Source organism: Thalassophryne amazonica, chromosome 23, assembly GCF_902500255.1.
Source record: "Thalassophryne amazonica chromosome 23, fThaAma1.1, whole genome shotgun sequence".
Taxonomy (NCBI): domain Eukaryota; kingdom Metazoa; phylum Chordata; class Actinopteri; order Batrachoidiformes; family Batrachoididae; genus Thalassophryne; species Thalassophryne amazonica.
In genome coordinates, this window is record NC_047125.1 from 32,608,683 (window position 1) to 32,628,810 (window position 20,128).

Sequence of the window (20,128 nt, forward strand, 5' to 3'; positions counted from 1 at the left end):
TGTCTTTCATAGAATGTTTTGTCATGCGTATTTTTCATATTATTCTGCTGGGCCATGGTCATGTCCTAGTTATTCTGCATGCTTGAACGATGTCTACTACCACATTTAAACATAAACAGCTGCCACACTAGGGGGTCACGTTCCACGTAGAGTCTGACCGATACATCAGCTGGCCCACAATATCGGCTGATCTCTTTGAAATGTTGTCATTACATAGTTTGTCCAGCAGGCGGAGGGCTCAGCAATAGTGTTGTGTACGATGCTGTCAAGCATGGATGACTAAGACCCCATCAGCACTTGGCCAAGGCAAAGCCACCAGCTGCCATTCATTTTCAGTCAGAGTGGGCATTTTACAGCACCAAGGGAGACGTGGTCACTGTGCTGCTGGAGAGGCGGGGCCATAATAGACTAAGTCAGTTTTATGCAAATGCTGAGCAATACAACATGGTGACTAGCAACCTGAGTGAAGGCAGCATGATGTAGTACGTTGGTTGGTTGTTGCTGGTTATATTTGTATGTATAATGTTTAAACTGTGTAGTGAGCGCCTTGTATGGCAGCACCCTCACATCGGGGTGAATGTGAGGCACTATTTGTAAAGAGCTTTGAGCGTCTGATGCAGATGGAAAAGCGCTATATAAATGCAGTCCATTTACCATTTAAACTGCAAAACATCAAACAGTGATATTTCTTTGTCATGGTAAAATCCTTCAGCTTCTCCTTTCAGCCTCAGGGGTTTGACATGTGCCACCGTGTTGACCTGAAATGGGTATAACCCGCACATCAGAACGTTTACTTACAGTACCATCCAGTGCCAGTGGAATAAATGAACAGTGAAAAACATTTACATTTGTACGTAACAGGTTTAGTCACGCATCATTTTAGTGCCAGATGTGTTTGAGTGCTACATGTGGAACTTGTGATGAGTTATTTCCTGCCATTTGGTCCAAGATGCAGATGTGCATAGGCGTGCATGTGAATGAGAGTCAGTCGCACCTTGTAATAAGCAGCTTGTTTCTTCTTTCAGATCTTCCTCGTATCTCAGTTTCACATCATTTTCAGTCTCTTTGCTTTGTTCCCTCTCTTGCTTCCCTCACACATTACTAATACGCACACTCAGTGGTCTGCTCTCTCTGATACACCCCCGGTTCCTCCCTCTGTCTCCTCCCCTCTTCCAGTCCTCTTCCAGTCGCATTTTTTCAAGGTCCGGGCCTCCTTCCTTGGTGCCATGGTAGTGGGATACAGGTGAGGTTGGACTCGGTGGCAGCGCCTGCTTGATTAGAGGTGGTGTTTTCATTTTTGCCACCTTGTCAAAAAAGGTAAAATCGGCCACATACTTCCCTGAGGGGGACAAGGAGACAACTGGAGGAAACTCGTAGCCCCAGAGGATTTCATCTGGAAGGTAGGATGTGCGAACCTGGCAGGTGGCAGAGGTTGGCTCCACTGTTGCACTCATTATCACCAACAGCTCAAAGTCAGCAAGCTCTGGGTTGGTCCAGCCGCCACCTAGAGGACGGCAGAGACCGAAGGTTACAGCACTGTTCATTCCTTCCACTGACTTATTTCAGCCCCCTCCACCCATATTTTTAAAAAACTCCCCTTTTACCATTAAAAAAATGCTTTTTATTTGTTTTTTAAACAGTGTGCAGCAACAGTGGAAACTGCAGTTATGAGACACTTGTGTCATTCTACAATGAAGCAAGAGGAAAAATATAATATCAGATACGTAAAAAAATGGCCAAGACAAGAGAAAAATGGGAAACAGCGATGAGTGCCTGTCAGTGCTGATGTCTGTGTGGTTTCCTGAGAGATCTGACTTGATGTAAGTGGATCTGTGCAGGCTTTGTATCACCACCTCGGACTCTACAGCCTTGTGTTCAATGAAGGGAGTCTCTGCTGATCTGTCTCTCATACATTCCAGCTACACACACTTGCTGGTCCGGTGCCAAACCACCCCGGCGCTAGAAAGCAAGAGGCAGCCGAGTGTGTGGCACATGACTGTAAATACACCAACACACCTACAAACTGCGTGCTGAAAAAGGCACAGCAGAGAATGTACTTCCTCAGACAGCTCAGGAAGTTCAACCTGCCCCAGGAACTGCTCATCATCTTCTACACATCCACCATCCAGTCTGTCCTGTGCATCTCCATCTCTTTTTAGTTTCCCTCTGCCTCCAAACATGGCAGGCACAGACTTCAACCAACTGTCAGGTCTGCAGAAAAAATAATTGGAGCCAGCCTGCCCTCCATCTGGGGCTTATACCAGTCCAGGACCAGGAAGTGAGCTAGTAACATCTCTGCAGACCCCTCACATTCTGAACACACACTGTTTAAACTCCTCCCCTCTGGTTGACTTTACAGAGCTCTGTACGTCAGAACAACCAGACACAGGAACAGTTTCTTTCCACAGGCCATCACACTGATGAACAACTTAACCTGCTGAAAAACTCACTCATTCATATACCTCATGTACAACTTCAGTCTGTTTGCCTGTTTCTCCTTTGTGCACATTTTTTTAATTGCACATTTATTTGCACATTTTTACTGTGAATTATTTAGTATTTAGTGTATATTTATACATTCTCGTACAAAGAGAGTACAGTTCAAACCGGAGTCAAATTCCTTGTATTCTTGTAGATACTTGGTGAATAAAGGCTATTCTGATTCTGATTCTGACACTGCAGCTCCATTGTACCTTTTGCAGCCCAGGCTCTGAGGGGGCTGCTGTCATCAATGATGTGGTAAAAGGTGAGGGGGATGATGAGGAAGGGGCTGTCGCTGGACGTGTCCACCTGGAATGGCACATTCCGCTGGTCCAGCCGCACCGTCTCACCCTCCTTTGTCAGGGATGTCTGAAGTAACTTCCCCGTCACCTGGGAGCCAAGATGGAATCAGTAAATGTTGCCAAGAGGCTGAAGAAGGCATCCTGTAACCAAAAGGCCCCAGGTTTAATACCTGTAGTGGCCATTGTGTTTATCAACAACTGTGTTCACTTCAAAAAAGCCTTGATGGAAATGTGGAGATACTGTCAGGTCCAAGTCAAGCAAGCATTTGGAACTCATATAGAGCATGCCACTTAAAGAAGCCTCTAGTCTGTGTTGAATGATTCCAACACCTGATAATTTAATTTAGGGACCTTCTCATGATACAGATAATGGATAAATAAGTTGAGCTCTAAAGGAGTTACCTGACATCCTAACAGCAAGCTTTTGCGCATGTTGGCCACTCGGATCATGAGGCAAGGCTGCCCCTCGTGAGTCGACACGACGGCATGTTGACTAAACTTCACGGTCTCACCTCGTTTCTTGGGACGCGCAACCTGTAAGAGATTGACAGCAGTAGGGTGTATACATCTGTAATGATTCCTGGTACATATGCCATATACTGTAAATACTTCACATAATTGTCTGCAGCTGGGAACCTGTTTGTTATTTCACAGATCAAAGCTAGGATCCTTCTTCTCAGGATTACACTGTAGGTTGATGTGTTAGCTTGTTTGTGAGCTCAGGGTTGTTTGGTTAAATCACTATCTGTATGACACATGACACTCTTTGCAGACTGGCCTCAGCTGCAAACTGAAAACTACCTCAGTATACCTTTGCAAGGAAAGTGCCGGTGATGAAGATCTCCATCACCATGGTGATAACCAGCTGAAAGATGAGCAGGACAATAGCGACTGGGCACTCCTCCGTAATGCAGCGGAAACCATAGCCAATTGTGGTCTGGGACTCCAGAGAGAAAAGGAAGGCTCCAGTCAGGGTCTTAACCTCCATTACACATGGAGTATGGTTAGAGGGGGGATCAAACTCTGACGGGGGTGAGAAAGAACAGACAATCTCAGATTTAGTTTATAGAGTAAAACTTTCCACTCATTTTCTATCCGTTATTCGGGTCCACCTTACGGTGGCAGTAGACCAGGCAGCACATCCCACAATTCCCCAAAATCTGCCAGGTCCTCTAACTCCTCCAGGTGGATCTTGAGTTCCCAAACCAGCTGTGAAATATAATCCTTCCAGCGTGGCTTGGGTTTTCCCAATTGGACGTACCTGGAAGACCTCTCATGGGAGACAACCAGGGGGCATCCTCACCAGATCATAGAAATCAGATCACCAGATGCCCAAACCACCTCGTTGAAGAAGCAGTGGCTCTGAGTGCTTCCCAGATATTCAAGCTCCTCACCGTGTCCAGGAGTGTAAACCTGGATACCTGATGGGTGAACCTCATTTCCACCACTTGTATCCGCGATCTTCTTTTTTTGATGATTACCCAAAGTTTATGACTATAGGTGAGAATAGGAGCAAAAATGTACTGGTAAATCGAGAGTCTCATCTCTTCAACATGAGGTACCGGTACAGTGTCTGCAGGACGTCGGATGCAGCCCCAGTCAATCTGTCAGAGCACCATCTTATCCCCAAGCAAGATACTTAACCTGCTCCAGTTGGGGCAGTAACTCACCCCTGACCCAGAGAGGGCAACCCATCCTTTTCTGATAGAGGACCGTGGCGATTATGAAAGGATGCTTATATAGATTATCTTGATATCTCTTTTTGAAATGACTGTTTTAAATGATAGTTGCAAATGAGTCTTTATTTCTCCAGAATTTCAGCTTGATAAAGTAACACCTTTGGAAAAACTGACTGTTCCCTGTAATTCTTCTATTATTTTGGATACTGGCCCTCATAATGATTTGTAGTAAACATGAAGGGGACAAGATGTGTAAATGTTCCTACTGGTTGTTTAGAAATTCTGATTTCAATCATTTCTTCATGAGTTTGCTGTGATCTATTAATTGTACCATGATCCAACCCGTCTCTCTTACCCAGTAAATCACCATGCACCATTGCCACCAGGTACCAGAGCACTCCAAACAGGAACCAGGTCCCAGCAAAGGTGGCAGAGAATAGGAAGAACTTATAACGCCATTGTATGTCCAAAAATGTTGTCCAGAGGTCGCGAAGGTACATCGTTCCTCTCCCGCTTACATGCTCAATACGTACATTGCTTCGTCCATCTTTGGACAGGACACGTCGCCTCCTTCGTAGTGCGCTGGACCCTGCAGCTCCATTTTCGGCTGTGCCAGTGCTTCCAGTCCCCCCTGCAGAACCCAGCAGGGGCTTTGTGATGTCAGTCTGTGTCTGGGAGTGGCATACTTTCTGAGGGGAGTCGTCTTCAGAACAGGAGGGAGTGGCCGATGTCATTTCTGGTACCACAGGGTGTTGGTGACCAAATGGTGAAGCAGCAGAAAACAAGGAGAAAACATTAAAAATATGTATACATGAATTTATTCTTAAAGACAAGGATGAGCAGTGAGATCAAATGAAACATAAAGTGTCAAAAAAGCAGGATGTGTCTGAAACAGAAAAGAGATGAGGTTTGATGAACATGAAAGAAATTGCGGCACAGAACATTTGTAAGGAGAACTAAAAGAAGAGGATTAAAAATGAGGCACATCAGCACATTTTTCAGCTAGACAGTTTTGTGGATTTTCAAGGAGGCCCCTTTAGTCCACTGTCTCCTTTCACTGGAGGCAGCTGGCATTGTCAAAATAAAAGCCTTCTTTCATGGTGAAGGCACAGCTGCTCTTTAACATTAAAAGTGGAATACTGCTGGCCCATTCACATTTCTGTTGCATTTGATGGCTACTCATTGAGATGAAAAGAGAGACTTCAGTGTCTGTTTTATACAAGGAAAAAGTGTAGAAAAAAGGTTTTGAGTTTAAATAAAAGAAGCTTTTAGTTCACCTCCCTATTTAATAAGATTCCTTAATATGCTGCATTTTTTTTAAACTCTAATTTTATTTCTAGAGCCAAAAAGTATAAAACAGCATAATTTAACAAAGAGGTGAAAAGACAACAGCAGAGGGCCAAGAAGAGAACCCTGTGGTACTCCATATCTCACGATGATAGTTGTCAATCAAGTTTCTTGGTCAGATATTGATTCCTTGATGGAGTATTGTCTGTTGGTCCACGTGGGCACTTCTTGTCATTGCTTGGTTCATTCAGTATAATCTCCCTGAACAGTTAATCTCTCATCCGCGGGGCACTTTCTCTTTCACCACATCCAGCTTTTCTTTTCTCTCCCTCTGTGTTTTCTAAAAGACATGTTTGTCTCAAGCTGCCTGTGATATCCGGTACAATAAAACACAACCATAAACAAGACAACTAAGACGTGTAAACACTATGTTCTTTCCTCTCTTTTGTGATTCTTCTCTCCGTGCTGGAGCTCACACTGTGTGAATGAATAGTGAACTGTGCAGATGTCTGCGTGTTGAATGCTAAGATGGGGAGGGGGAATTGGGGAGGCGTGGTCAAGGAGAGGTGCATGTGATTACTGACCATTTCCAGTTGGCCTCTGAACCCTGCAGAGCTCTGACCTACAGCACACACTCACATAGAATGTTTTTTCAAAGACTTCAGATGTAACAACTGCATTTTTTTATTAAACCATTCAGTATTGGTCAGAATCTGCCATTCAGAATCTATAGATACAGTTTTGTAAATTATTTACCAATAATATAAAGCAGGTACATGAAATGGAGCAAGTCACTGTCAACAACTGAGTTCATAAGGTTACAAACAACTTGGTGAAAACTTTTTTGTGAGTTTTCCCCCATTTGGGTTTTCAGTGTGCCAGCCTTCATTCATTAAAAAAATAACAGTTGCATGGTTAGATTTAGTTTAGTTTTTCTAAACTTTGATTTTCAGTGGGTCAGCAACTATTCATGTAATCAAAAATACCTTTGTTCAATATTGTGGAAGATTCCAAAGAGAAAATGGATAGAGTAACTTTTTGAAAGTAACTGTATGACTGATTTGTGTAATTAGGGGTTAATTGGGATGGATGTGGTTGACATAAAGGGTCAACATCACGAAACAGGGCTCTATTACATGAATAAAAAGTAAAGAATTATGCCAAGACATCTGGAGCAATATTGGGGATCTCCACCAGCCACAGTTCTTCTTAGCAGCCATATCCAAAAGATTCATGGTACTATGATCAACTGTACAATCTATGTTACAAAAATAAGAAGTAGTTTGAGATCTTACAGATTTTACACCATTGTAGAAGGAGGCCCAAATTAAGACCCATTAATTATGGTTGATGATGTTTCCTTTCTGTCTAATGCCTCCAACATCTTCATCAGTTCCTCAGTTGGGATCCTGATGTTCTGTTGGACCTTTAGAACAAAGATTCATGAAAAACTTTGTTGAGCCAGATGTGAAGTATGGTCCCAAGCTTTTTATGTTGTATAGTTACTAATTGTAAATACACTGAATAAAAAATCTGAACACAACACTTTTGTTTTTGCTGTCATTTTTCATGAGCTGAACTCAAAGATCTAAAACATTTTCGACATACACTAAAAACCTATTTCTCTCAAATATTGTTCACAAATCTGTCTAAATCTGTGTTAATGAGCACTTCTACTTTGCCGACATAATCCATCCCACCTCACAGGTGTGGCATATTGAGATGCTGATTAGACAGCATGATTATCGCACAGGTGTGCCTTAGGCTGGCTACAATAAAAGGCCACTCTAAAATGTTAAATTTTATCACACAGCACAATGCCACAGATGTTGCAAGTTTTGAGGGAGCGAGCAATTGGCATGCTCACTGCAGGAATGTCCACCAGAGCTGTTACTCCTGAACTGAATGTTCATTTCTCTACCATAAGCCTTCTCCAAAGGCATTTCAGAGAATTTAGCAGTACATCCAACCGGCCTCACAACCGCAGACCACATGTAACCACACCAGCCCAGGACCTCCACATCCAGCATGTTCACCTTCAAGATCGTCTGAGACCACCCACCTGGACAGCTGCTACAACAGTCAGTTGGCAGGACCAAATAATTTCTGCACAAACTGTCAGAAACCGTCTCAGGGAAGTTCATCTGCTGCTCGTCTTCCTCATCAGGGTCTCGACCTGACTGCAGCTCGTCATCGTAACCGACTTGAGTGGGCAAATGCTCACATTCTATAGTATCTGGCATGTTGGACAGGTGTTCTCTTCACAGATGAATCCCGATTTTCAGTGTTCAGAGCAGATGGCAGACTGTGTGTGTGGCGTCGTGTGGGTGAGCGGTTTGCTGGTGTCAGCGTTGTGGATCGAGTGGCCGTGGGGTTATGGTATGGGCAGGCATTATGGACAATGAACACAAGTGCATATTATTGATGGCATTTTGAATGAGATCCTGAGGCCCATTGTTGTGCCGTTCATCCACGACCATCACCTCATGTTGCAGCATGATAATGCACGGCGCATGTTGCAAGGCTCTGTACACAATTCCTGGAAGCCAAAAACATCCCAGTTCTTGCATGGCCAACATACTCACTGGACATGTCACCCATTGAGCATGTTTGAGATGCTCTAGATCGGTGAATACGACAGCATGTTCCAGTTCCTGCCAACATCCAGCAACTTTGCACAGCCATTGAAGAGGAGTGGACCAACATTCCACATGCCACAATCAATAATCTGATCAGCTCTATGTGAAGGAGATGTGTTGTACTGCATGAGGCAAATAGTGATCACACCAGATACTGACAGCTTTTCTGACCCCCCGCCCCCCACCCCATAAAACAAAACTGCACATTTCAGAGTGGCCTTTTATTGTGGCCATCCTAAGGCACACCTGTGCAATAATCATGTTGTCTGATCAGCATCTCGATATGCCACACCTGTGAAGTGGGATGGATTATCTCTGCAAAAGAAAAAGTGCTCACTAACACAGATTTAGACAGATTTGTGAACAATATTTGAGAAATGATGTCGATTGATGATGCTTTGCAAGATTGTATTGTAAAAAAGGGGCAAAATATATGACTTGTTCTTCCAAACTGCTCCTTTTCATTCAATGGTTTGTAATGTTTTGTTAATTTTGCTTTTCTGTTTTTCTTTTAAATGAATGAAATAAATCCTCAATAAAATAAAAAATAAAATAAAATAGGTCTTTAGCGTATATAGAAAATGTTTTAGATCTTTGAGTTCAGCTCATCAAAAATGGGAACAAAAACAAAAGTGCTGCATTTATATTTTTGTTCCGCTGTTTTTCCACACTTGACGCATGATGCCACACTTCTTACTGTTGTTGTTATTGGAGCTGAAACAGCATTTGGTGATAGTAAAAGACCAAAAATAAATAAATAAAAAGACTTCTGCCTCTCTGCACTCAAGGTTAGAATCTCCTCCTCTGTGTCCAGCCCTCCATCCTTCTCTTCCCTCTGTCCTGTGTGCACAAGAATCCTTTGTTTTCCAGGAGATGAAAGGGACAAAAGGCACCATTGAAAAGTACGGCGAGTGAGAGAGTGAAAGAGAGAGCGAGAGAGTGAGAGAGTGAGTTAGATGGGGAGAGGAGAGCCTGATGGAGTGCAGAATTGCGTGGTGTGTTTGTGATTGTGTGTGAGAAGGGGTGAAAAAGGGAGAGAAGGAGAGAGGGAATAATTGGTTTTGAGAGGAGAATTGAGCATCGGATGACAAAAGGAGAGAGTAAAAGAGGAAAAGCAAAGGAGGAGAGAATGAAAGCCAGAGAGAGAGAGAGAGAGAGAGAGAGAGAGAGTAGAGGAAAAAGCAGATGGTCATTAGTATTCCAGGGTAGAACGTAATCCCTTCTACCCAGTGTCCCCATCCCTAAAGAGGCTGTTCCACTGCGACTCCATACAGCACATCATGAGCGCCGTGACCACACCCACAACCGCCAAACATCAACACAGGCCAAGGCCAGTGCCAAGGTGGCACCTCCTCAACCGACACGAGACTCAAAAACCACGACACACGTCCCAAAACAAAGGAACCGCTGGCTTCCTGCAAAGGGACTCTGGTGTCCTGCAGAGGGCCGCCAGAGTCCTGCGGAGGGCCTCTGTGTCTTTTTACACTCACTTCATATAATCTTCTTAAGACGGGCAGCCAACAACTGCAAGCGGCTCAGACTTGTTCTCAGGGCATGAAGGTTTTTTTTCCCTTTGAAGAAATCTTCAAAAGCTTGACATTCATGCCAAACGACCGAGGGGATCTGTTCGGTCACCTTATTCAAATGTGTACAAACTGTCTTTCATTATTACACATAGGTGAAGTACAAGTGAGGAACAGAATCTAGATTCTGTGGCACCACTGTGGAAAACCCCTTAAAGCCCACAAACATCTGGTTTCACTTTAATTCACTACTGCCATTTGCAAACTACTGGATCACCCACTTAAAAAAAATAAAAATAAAAAATCTGATGCCAGAAAATGAAGGAGATAATGTCACATCATTAAATCTCCAAACACACACTAGAAAACAAGAGCAATCGGAGATTTTTGACATCCGCTAATCCGGATCCGGATCAGCTCCAACATTTAGTGGAGTCTTCCATGCCCTAAAATCTATCTGTGGTGCAAATTTGGTGAGAATCTGTCAAGTAGTTTTGAAGTGGACCTTCAAAGACTATATAAAGTGGAACTTGATCCAGAATCAGGATCCGGATCAGTGCCAACATTTAATGGAGTCTTCCTTGGTCTAATATCTATCTGTGGTGAAACTTTCATCAAAATCCATGCAATAGTTTTGATGTAATCCTGCTAAAAGGCAAATAAATAAACGCTGATGATTTTATTACATCCTTGGTGGATGTGATTATTATAGGATGTGACCAAATTGATGATGTGATGTGATGATGTGATGTGATCTGCTCCCACTGTGGAGTGCTTTAAGTCCCGTCTTAAGGCCCACTTTTATTCCTTGGCTTTTAACACTGCGTGAGTTGTACGATCCTTGTGTCTTATTTTATTTTTATTTTATTGAAATTTATTGTTTTGTCATGGTTTTATTTATTTATGTGTTATTTTATCTTATCTATTTTACTGTTATTATTGTTATTATTACTGTTTTGCGTGTCTATGCTTTTGCTGTGCAGCACTTTGGAGACTCGAGTCTGTTTAAATGTGCTTTATAAATAAAGTGGATTGGACTGGATTGGAACTTCTTAATGTTAGCAACAGTCAAGGCAGGCAGCGTTTAAAAATTTATAACAGAGTCGGAGTTTCTTGGTGTGATATCGTGTATAAAACCAATCGAAAAGAACAAAGTTACTGAAAAGGTTTAAAGGTGCTTCTGCACATCTTTAACATCACACATAACAGATTAGTTAGGAAGGGCTTTTTTAGGCTGTTGAAGTCTTTTTTGATGGGACGTGGTGTAATGTCCACTCTTGCTCTAGCTGGAGTGAGTGCCAGCCTGCAGGAGCCTTAAAAAGTCTCATCAACCAACACATTCTCATAAAGTATTTTGTATGATGGATCATGAAAAGTTAAGTGCTATATGTGGTGCATATTCCACACACACGTGCAACACACACTTTGCATTTAGCATTTTAAAACACACAAGTCGGAAACGTCAAACTGTGTCGTAGAGCCCTGGTTTGGTACTTGATTTCTAATGGATGGATTTAGCTCGACGCAGTGATCAGGGAACGTTTGAGGTAAGATGGATTTGTGTTCCCCGTGAGACTGGCACTGTGGTAGAGAGGTGTAGTGTATGTGACACACACCATACACCACACTGAGACTGATGCACAGAGCAGCACATGCATCTGGAAGCACCAGCTCTTGACTTTTGTTTTCTTCTTTGATGTCTTTCAGACTTTGAAGTGAAGCTGTTTTGTAGCCACACAAGATGACTTCCTGTTCCTCAGTACCTGAACCAAAGCGAGAGCAGTCTGAGGTGGCTAACTAGTTCCACAGAGCTCCCACACACACCTACTATACAGAAGAGAGCACGGTCGCCTCCTCCCCCAAAATACAGTTATGTTTTTCAGAGTTCTGGTCTTGTGCACGTTACAATGAGATCAGGTCTGTTTCAGTCTCCACAGAACATCACAGGGAATTGCAGTGGCACAAGTGCAGCTCTTTGAAGATTGTGCTTAAATTAATCTTCTGATTCAGATTCTCCATTGGATTCCATGTGAACATAATTCACTGTCAGATAGATTAGTTAACGTGTCAGTGACTTTAGTGACCGGTCATTTATCTCAGTGCAGCTGTTGTCCCAGACCGCTCTGTAAATCCAGCACTTACTGACACATTAACCTTCACATCTTCAGTCCTGGAAACATTCCAGTGCTGAATGAAGTAAAAGAGTGAAGTCGAGCTGTGGGTCACTGGGCAGAGTGACTTTTACATTTTCCTTAAAGTCAGTATGAGTTAATAAGCTGTCACCTCGTGCTGATACCATAAACCTGACACTGTGGATGTGATGCTGGAAAGAGTTCCTCAGCGGGAACATGAAGCCTGTCCTTCATGAGGAGTCGAAGCATTTTCACCTTTTTTATTTCTTGGATGGTTTCTCCAACTCTACATTTTTTGGAGTGGAAACTAAAATCCTGTTCCTGTTGTAACTTCTACAGAACTCCAATTTATTCTAAGAAGAAAAATAAAATATAAGAATCCATTCAAACTGAAATGATTTTACAATTTTTAAAGCTCTCATCTCCATCATGACAGGAGAAATATATGAATTTTGCAATTTTATTAAGGACATTAATGTTGAAAGTGAAGAAACTGCTCTAACTGAGCTAAAATTCTTGCTCATCTGTCATTGGATGTGGATGAGATCGAAATGCCCCAAAATGCCCAATTTCTCTTGTAAATTGGTTTTCATTTATTTATGTATGTATGTATTTATAATGGGCCAGACTCCATAAAATGTAATGGGTTCTTCCTCCTGGTGAGACTGTTCATTCCACAATATTATAAAAGTTTTTTGGAATGATTGTTCTGAAGACATACACTTGAAAAGATCATCTTGTTGGTGGAGATAATTAAATTACACTGTTTTATGAACTGATTTATTAAGTCGTTTTATAAAGTAAAACTATTCTCACCTATGTGGAATTTTTCATTATTTTCCAGACATCTTCGAGACTATATTAATAATCAGTCAAATAGAACAGATGCAGTATGTGGAGGTGAATGTTATTCATCTGATTTCTGATTTATTTTTGACAGTTTTACTGACTTTAGACACAGTCCAGGATATTAGAAAACAAAAATCACAGCCAAAAACAAACCTTGAAAGGAACATTATTTAAACATTGCAGGAATAATTTCATAGTGGCAATTGAAAACCTAACTTTTAAGTAAATAGACACATCAAGTCTGTAGAGAATTATTTGATTGTTTTGTTTTGTTTTTTTCAGTCAGTGAACACTCACAGTTATATGAAGTCAAGTTACAGTAACACTAAAAACTCCACCTTTACCGTGTGTTTCCAAATGTCATCAAACAGCTTCTCAGATGTTCTTACCTGGGGTTGGCCTGGAACAGATGTTCACGTTACAGTTGAGGACCTTTGACCGACCTCACCGTGCAGCGGTCATGTGAACAGAAGAACGATAATTACACTTGTTGATCTGTCCAGCAAAAAAACAACAACCGAAAAAGAAAAAAAGCTTCACGGTGTCGAACAATGTGCACTTGTTGACAGCTGGCATGTTGTGCCTCTCACTTTGACATCACATCGTTTTTGCTGATTTGTCCTCCTGAGCTTTTGGTCAAAATGTTTTTGTTTTTTTTGTATGTTTTTTTGCAGAACTGTTGGAGGCGCTCTGATGAGGGGGCTGGAGTCAGTGAATGCCTCACAGCGCACTGGCGCTGGCGGTACCGGTTCCGGCTCACTGTGACTGGGTCATTATGTAATCAGATGAGCACAGTTTTTTTTTTTGTTTGTTTTTTTCTGTATCTGTAGAGGGTTAAAGAAGCACCTCCTTGTGCTTGCCCCCCCACACCGCCCCCACCTCTCTATAAATTAAAAAGTTTTCAGCCTGCTGCAGATTCATGACATTTTTAATTCATTAATTCAACTCTCCTCCTCCTCCCAGCTTCCCCTCCTACTCTCTCTCTCTCTCTCTCTCTCTCTCTCTCTCTCTCTCTCTCTCTCTCTCTCTCTCTCTCTCTCTCTCTCTCTCTCTCTCTCCTGTAAATGGGCCTCTTTGTTGCCAGGCCTCCTCCACTCTTTCAGCCTTTGTCAACTTTCTCAAGTAAGCGTTTGATGGCCGTAAGATACAAGTCAAGAAGTTGGAGGTATTTAAAAATCACACAAAAACTGGACACAGGACATCTGTGTCCTGCACTTGGCTCTTGGTGCGTTTGCGTTGGCCAGGGCGCTGTGTGAATTCATGATGTCGGCACATGTCTTTGAAGGCCTCGCCACGAGCGGGGGTCAGGCTGGTACACGTGGTCCGGCCGTGAGTGAATGGACAGAACTGGATCAGCCCGAGGACTTATGTTTTCAGCAGCGTTTGTCTGACTTAAGGATGAGGAAGTTAAACTTTACTATAAATGATTGTGAAGGATTTTCTGCAAGAAAGTTTGGAGTGCAAACCCTGACAAATATGACATAAAGTCAGACTCGGTCGACTTAAGACTCACTGTTCATTGAGATTTATGAGATTATTTCTGTTTCGACTGTTTGATGAAGGCAAGGTTCAGTTTTCAGACTGGTAAGACTTTTCAGAAAACTGTCAGAAGTCACAAACGAGAACAAGAAAAGAAGAAAAGGGAGAGTGATGTAAAAACAAATAAATCATAGGGAGCTTCATGATAACGAAGGAGACAAACAGTAAAAGAGGAGGTGATGAAGAAAAAGAAAAAACGAGCTTCTGGCATCCGTTTCCACCCCTCCCTTTGTGGTTTTCCTTCCTCTAACATGGGGTAGAGTTTAATGTTTTTCATCACTTCCCCTTCACAGACAGAACAGTCACTCTGTCACCTCCTTGTGTCTCAGTGAAAGAAAACCTTTAGGTTTTTGCATCAACACCATATGGAACAAAACACAGGGTGCAAATAAACGCCCCAGTGCACATATCACACAACGTGACACACTTACCTATCAACACGAGTGGGTGACTGGATGAAGCATCACCTGATAATAAATTATGTCAGAATCACTCTTGAATCATGCAACTTGGTTTGCTTTGGTTTATTTCTTAAAATAATAGGAATAAAAGATTGACGAAGTCCGTACCTGTGCAAATGCCAAGAAACGCTTGAATTTTGTTTAATGGCATTAGCCCTTGCATACTGTAACACAAGGGCTTGAATTTTCTTGCACAATTTTCCTGTGCAGTGTTTGCCGTGGATTTAGTTTTCTAACTTTAGGGATAATTAGCTCACAATATTTCCTGAAGTTACATCTATAAAATAGTATTATTTACACTAATTAGTGGCTAGCAGGCTAAATGTACCTGATGAACTTTTAATTATTTGCTCACAGACAAACTCCAGTACACCTTTTCAATCCAACTACATGCTAATTTGCTGAAATTGTTCAGTTAGTGGGCTAAACTAGTTAGTTTACTCACTACCCAAATCACTTAAAACAAATTGATTTTTATTATCTTTTTTTGTCATATAACTAACAAACCTTGAACTGTATTACTCTGATTTTGAAACGCTTTATGCTGCGGCAGGTTAGAATTTTATAAAATGTTGTCACATGACATAGCTAGCTCCTATGATGGTTCCACTTTGGACCGTTGTTACTTATGTTTGCTCAAAGGTCAGCAGTAGCAGGCAAGCTTGTAATGAGGCAACATCCCTGTGTTTGAATTTCACCTCAAGTTGAACTTATTTGACACAACATATTTGTTTGATTGCTCATTTAAATACTGTATCTGACCTTGTGTTAATCCTCAAAAAGCTTCAAATTAGACTGAAATCCCCTGACGTCTACTGGAAAGTTTCCGTTTAAGTCTTTAAACAGAACTTTTTCTGTTTAAGTCTGTTTAAGTCTTGTTTTATTTTTTATTAAATTAATTTAAAAGTCTTTAAGTTTTCCACCTGAACAGGCTGAGGTCCTGGTCAGTGGTGATGCGAGACTTGGAAACATCAAACAATTTATGGGATTCTTAAGTCTTGAATGTCTTGTAGTCACCACTTCTGACCTCAAGAGGTCACTGCTGTTCTTTCGCTGCAGGTTTGAAATGAACGAAGTTGTTTTCACTGATATACCCACTAAGCACTGTGAGAACTGTAGGTGACCGCTAACAGTGCTTTTTTTTTTCTGCATGCTGAATCATTTGGTGTCCCATCAACAAGGATTAAAATGGATCTGTGATACAGATTTGAGGAGGAAATCTTGCTATAGCTTGTTCACCTATTAGTGTCATAGTTCTGGATTTACTTACGCCTGATCACACCAGTGAAGCAGAGTATGTCCGGATTATTACTTATGTGGAAGACCGCTTCAAACTTTCTTAGTTGTGGTCCTGAGTGTTAATATATGTGTGTCCTTCCTCAGTGATGTAAAGTATCTGGTCCCAAACCCTAGATACCTTTGAATGCTGACAGACTTGTTGGTGGTAACAATTTTTTCAGATGGTTCTTGAAGCTTTGACAGTTTTTGCTGTTGGCTGGGTTTGGGATTGTTATGCATTGCTTCAACTCCGTGCACCTTGGTATAGTTGTACACTGAACCCGCGCCAAGGCAGGAATTACCAAACTCTGCTTTGGTGTTTAAACCTGTGATACACTGTAAATCTGAGAAAGTGAAGAAAAACTACAATAAATCCATCTTGTAATTCTTATTATAAAAAAAAAAGATGTGGAAATAAAGTAAACATTGTGACAACACACGTGGTTCGATCAAATGAATCGGTGCCTGTTTTGACCGTGAGTCAAAGCCACGTGCACACTGTTTATCTCGCCTTCAGATAAACCAGGTAGAACAGGTCATTGTTTTGAAACCTGTGTTTAATAATCCAAATCTGTCAGTTTGATCTTTAACAGTTCCTCTTCCCATTTATAACACTTCACTTGGGAAAAACAACATGATTACGTGTTTGTGTCTTACAATGTGAGCTTATTGAACTGTAACTGATCCAGATCCATATCTGGATTTCAGGGGTCTGTCACGGGATACTGTATGTACGGCTGATTACTTTGGTCAAGATCAGATTTGTTTATAGATATTTTACATAAATGTCAATAAATGGCTCATCTTTGTAGAGCTGTTTTTTTTTAACACAGGTGTGACTTATACTCTGGAAAATGAGGATCTTAATCGTGATGCTTTGGTTCAGTTCATCTCAGAATGAGACAGATGTTGGCTTCCAGGTCAACAGAACCATCAGTACTTGACACGCTGACTCTGGCTGATATGACCTCACATACGCTGTGTAACCGTTTTTGGCAGTGAAACGCCTGTCCCAGAGTCTTGGCAGTGAGACCTGGAAAGACAAACAGATTGTGTGGGTCAGCTGTTATATAACTGTAACCAAATGAACAACCCAAAGTGGCCCAACACAGCTGCCTTACTACTGGAGGGGGGTATCTGTAGAATATTATGGGAAAAAAACATGACTTTTTAATATAATGAAGTATTGTTTAGGGAGTTTTCCTGCTAAATGTAGTTGGATCCCGTGATTCTTCTCTTTCACATGGATCAATGAGAAATACTGTAACTGTAAATGTGAAACTTTCACAGCCTAAAACTGTGTGAGAAGAACTTTGTCATGGTTTAGATCAGGCAGATTATTTGGTGGTGGTGGTGGTATAAAAATCATCATGGAAAAACAAAGACAATCTGAGCAAACTGTGTAGTATATAAATGTGTAGGTGGACATAACAGTTTTCAAGGCCACCTTGACACTGTAGCTTAAACTCTTGTGATCATCTTGCCCCCCGTATGAAGCCAAAAATTCATTTTTATCAATCAATCAATCAATCAATCAATTTTTTTTATATAGCGCCAAATCACAACAAACAGTTGCCCCAAGGCGCTTTATATTGTAAGGCAAGGCCATACAATAATTATGTAAAACCCCAACGGTCAAAACGACCCCCTGTGAGCAAGCACTTGGCTACAGTGGGAAGGAAAAACTCCCTTTTAACAGGAAGAAACCTCCAGCAGAACCAGGCTCAGGGAGGGGCAGTCTTCTGCTGGGACTGGTTGGGGCTGAGGGAGAGAACCAGGAAAAAGACATGCTGTGGAGGGGAGCAGAGATCGATCACTAATGATTAAATGCAGAGTGGTGCATACAGAGCAAAAAGAGAAAGAAACAGTGCATCATGGGAACCCCCCAGCAGTCTACGTCTATAGCAGCATAACTAAGGGATGGTTCAGGGTCACCTGATCCAGCCCTAACTATAAGCTTTAGCAAAAAGGAAAGTTTTAAGCCTAATCTTAAAAGTAGAGAGGGTGTCTGTCTCCCTGATCTGAATTGGGAGCTGGTTCCACAGGAGAGGAGCCTGAAAGCTGAAGGCTCTGCCTCCCATTCTACTCTTATAAACCCTAGGAACTACAAGTAAGCCTGCAGTCTGAGAGCGAAGCACTCTATTGGGGTGATATGGTACTACGAGGTCCCTAAGATAAGATGGGACCTGATTATTCAAAACCTTATAAGTAAGAAGAAGAATTTTAAATTCTATTCTAGAATTAACAGGAAGCCAATGAAGAGAGGCCAATATGGGTGAGATATGCTCTCTCCTTCTAGTCCCCGTCAGTACTCTAGCTGCAGCATTTTGAATTAACTGAAGGCTTTTTAGGGAACTTTTAGGACAACCTGATAATAATGAATTACAATAGTCCAGCCTAGAGGAAATAAATGCATGAATTAGTTTTTCAGCATCACTCTGAGACAAGACCATTCTGATTTTAGAGATATTGCGTAAATGCAAAAAAGCAGTCCTACATATTTGTTTAATATGCGCTTTGAATGACATATCCTGATCAAAAATGACTCAAAGATTTCTCACAGTATTACTAGAGCTCAGGGTAATGCCATCCAGAGTAAGGATCTGGTTAGACACCATGTTTCTAAGATTTGTGGGGCCAAGTACCATAACTTCAGTTTTATCTGAGTTTAAAAGCAGGAAATTAGAGGTCATCCATGTCTTTATGTCTGTAAGACAATCCTGCAGTTTAGCTAATTGGTGTGTGTCCTCTGGCTTCATGAATAGATAAAGCTGGGTATCATCTGCGTAACAATGAAAATGTAAGCAATACCATCTAATAATACTGCCTAAGGGAAGCATGTATAAAGTGAATAAAATTGGTCCTAGCACAGAACCTTGTGGAACTCCATAATTAACTTTAGTCTGTGAAGAAGATTCCCCATTTACATGAACAAATTGTAATCTATTAGACAAATATGATTCAAACCACCGCAGCGCAGTGCCTTTAATACCTATGGCATTCGGTTTGTTTTGCTCATGTTATCTTAGTGAGATAAGCCGCACAGACAGGTCATATCAATTCCCTTTTTCTCTGGAACACACCATCAAATGATGACCTGCGCACCAGGTGTGGCCCACACGTTTGTGTTTTAGGACACCTTTGCAGTGTCCTGAAGAGACAGAATGAAAGCATCACACTGCCACACCTACGCAGAATGAAATCAACACAAACTATTGAGGAAACTGCTTACGAACCGTAATCACAGTAAAAATACAGTATGTCAATATCACATAGGAAGCTGAAAGATTCGTAGGCTAACCGTGATGACTTCTATGATAACACTGTGTTTGGGTTATTTTTCAATATCGACAAACTTCTTACTAGAGCCTGACTGACATGGATTTTTTTTTGGGGGGGGGGGGGGGGGGGGGGATGCAATGCTGACATTAGGTAGTAAAAAAAAAATGCAGTACTGATATAGCTTCTGATATATGCATAAAAAATGGCAACGAATCCTAACGTTTCATAAAAAAAATAGACACAAATTGCACAAAATACACTGGCAGCATATCGACCACTTGTCTGTTGTTGCTGTAAAACTCCCACTCTGACTGAAAATGAATATCAGCTGGTTGCTTTGCCTCTGTCTCCTGTAACTAATGTGAACAAAGGATGATGGTGGTCCCAGCCATGCTTGACACAGTTGTAAACAATGCTGTCTGAGCACGCTCTATGAGACAGACTATACAATGGCACCAATTCCAACAACCACAGTGTTGTTTTTTTTTTCCTGCATTGTTTTGTCTATGAAAAAAAAGTTTTTACATCTGCAAAAATAACACCGATATAGATATGTTTGTGAAAGGCTCATATTGGCCGATATTATCGCCCAACAGATATATCAGTCAGACTCCACATTAATCTTGTTTGTGTCCACTCATTGAGCCTGAGTTTTATTTGGCCTAAAGTGTTTTTA

At 41.6% G+C, this 20,128-nt stretch overlaps 1 protein-coding gene and 1 long non-coding RNA gene across 3 annotated transcripts; one reads left to right on the top strand and one right to left on the bottom strand.

Annotated features, from left to right (window-relative positions):
• Positions 1 to 662: 662 nt before the first annotated feature.
• Positions 663 to 12,957, top strand: LOC117504534. The gene is made up of 3 exons (XR_004558815.1): positions 663 to 973; positions 9,598 to 9,600; positions 12,924 to 12,957. It is a non-coding gene; the product is annotated as an uncharacterized LOC117504534 (long non-coding RNA).
• LOC117504529 (ATP-sensitive inward rectifier potassium channel 10-like) lies at positions 1,069 to 5,225 on the bottom strand. 2 transcript variants are annotated; one of them, XM_034163981.1, is made up of 5 exons: positions 4,818 to 5,223; positions 3,595 to 3,806; positions 3,186 to 3,317; positions 2,694 to 2,871; positions 1,073 to 1,504 (listed from the first exon to the last, which is right to left on the bottom strand). In XM_034163981.1, the coding sequence occupies exons 1-5, from the start codon at positions 5,194 to 5,196 to the stop codon at positions 1,092 to 1,094; spliced, it is 1,314 nt and encodes a 437-aa protein (XP_034019872.1). In that variant the 5' UTR covers positions 5,197 to 5,223; the 3' UTR covers positions 1,073 to 1,091. The 2 variants fall into 2 exon arrangements, with proteins under 2 accessions (XP_034019873.1, XP_034019872.1); XM_034163982.1 differs by lacking the exon at positions 3,186 to 3,317 and having other exon boundaries at positions 1,069 to 1,504; positions 4,818 to 5,225.
• Positions 12,958 to 20,128: the final 7,171 nt, after the last annotated feature.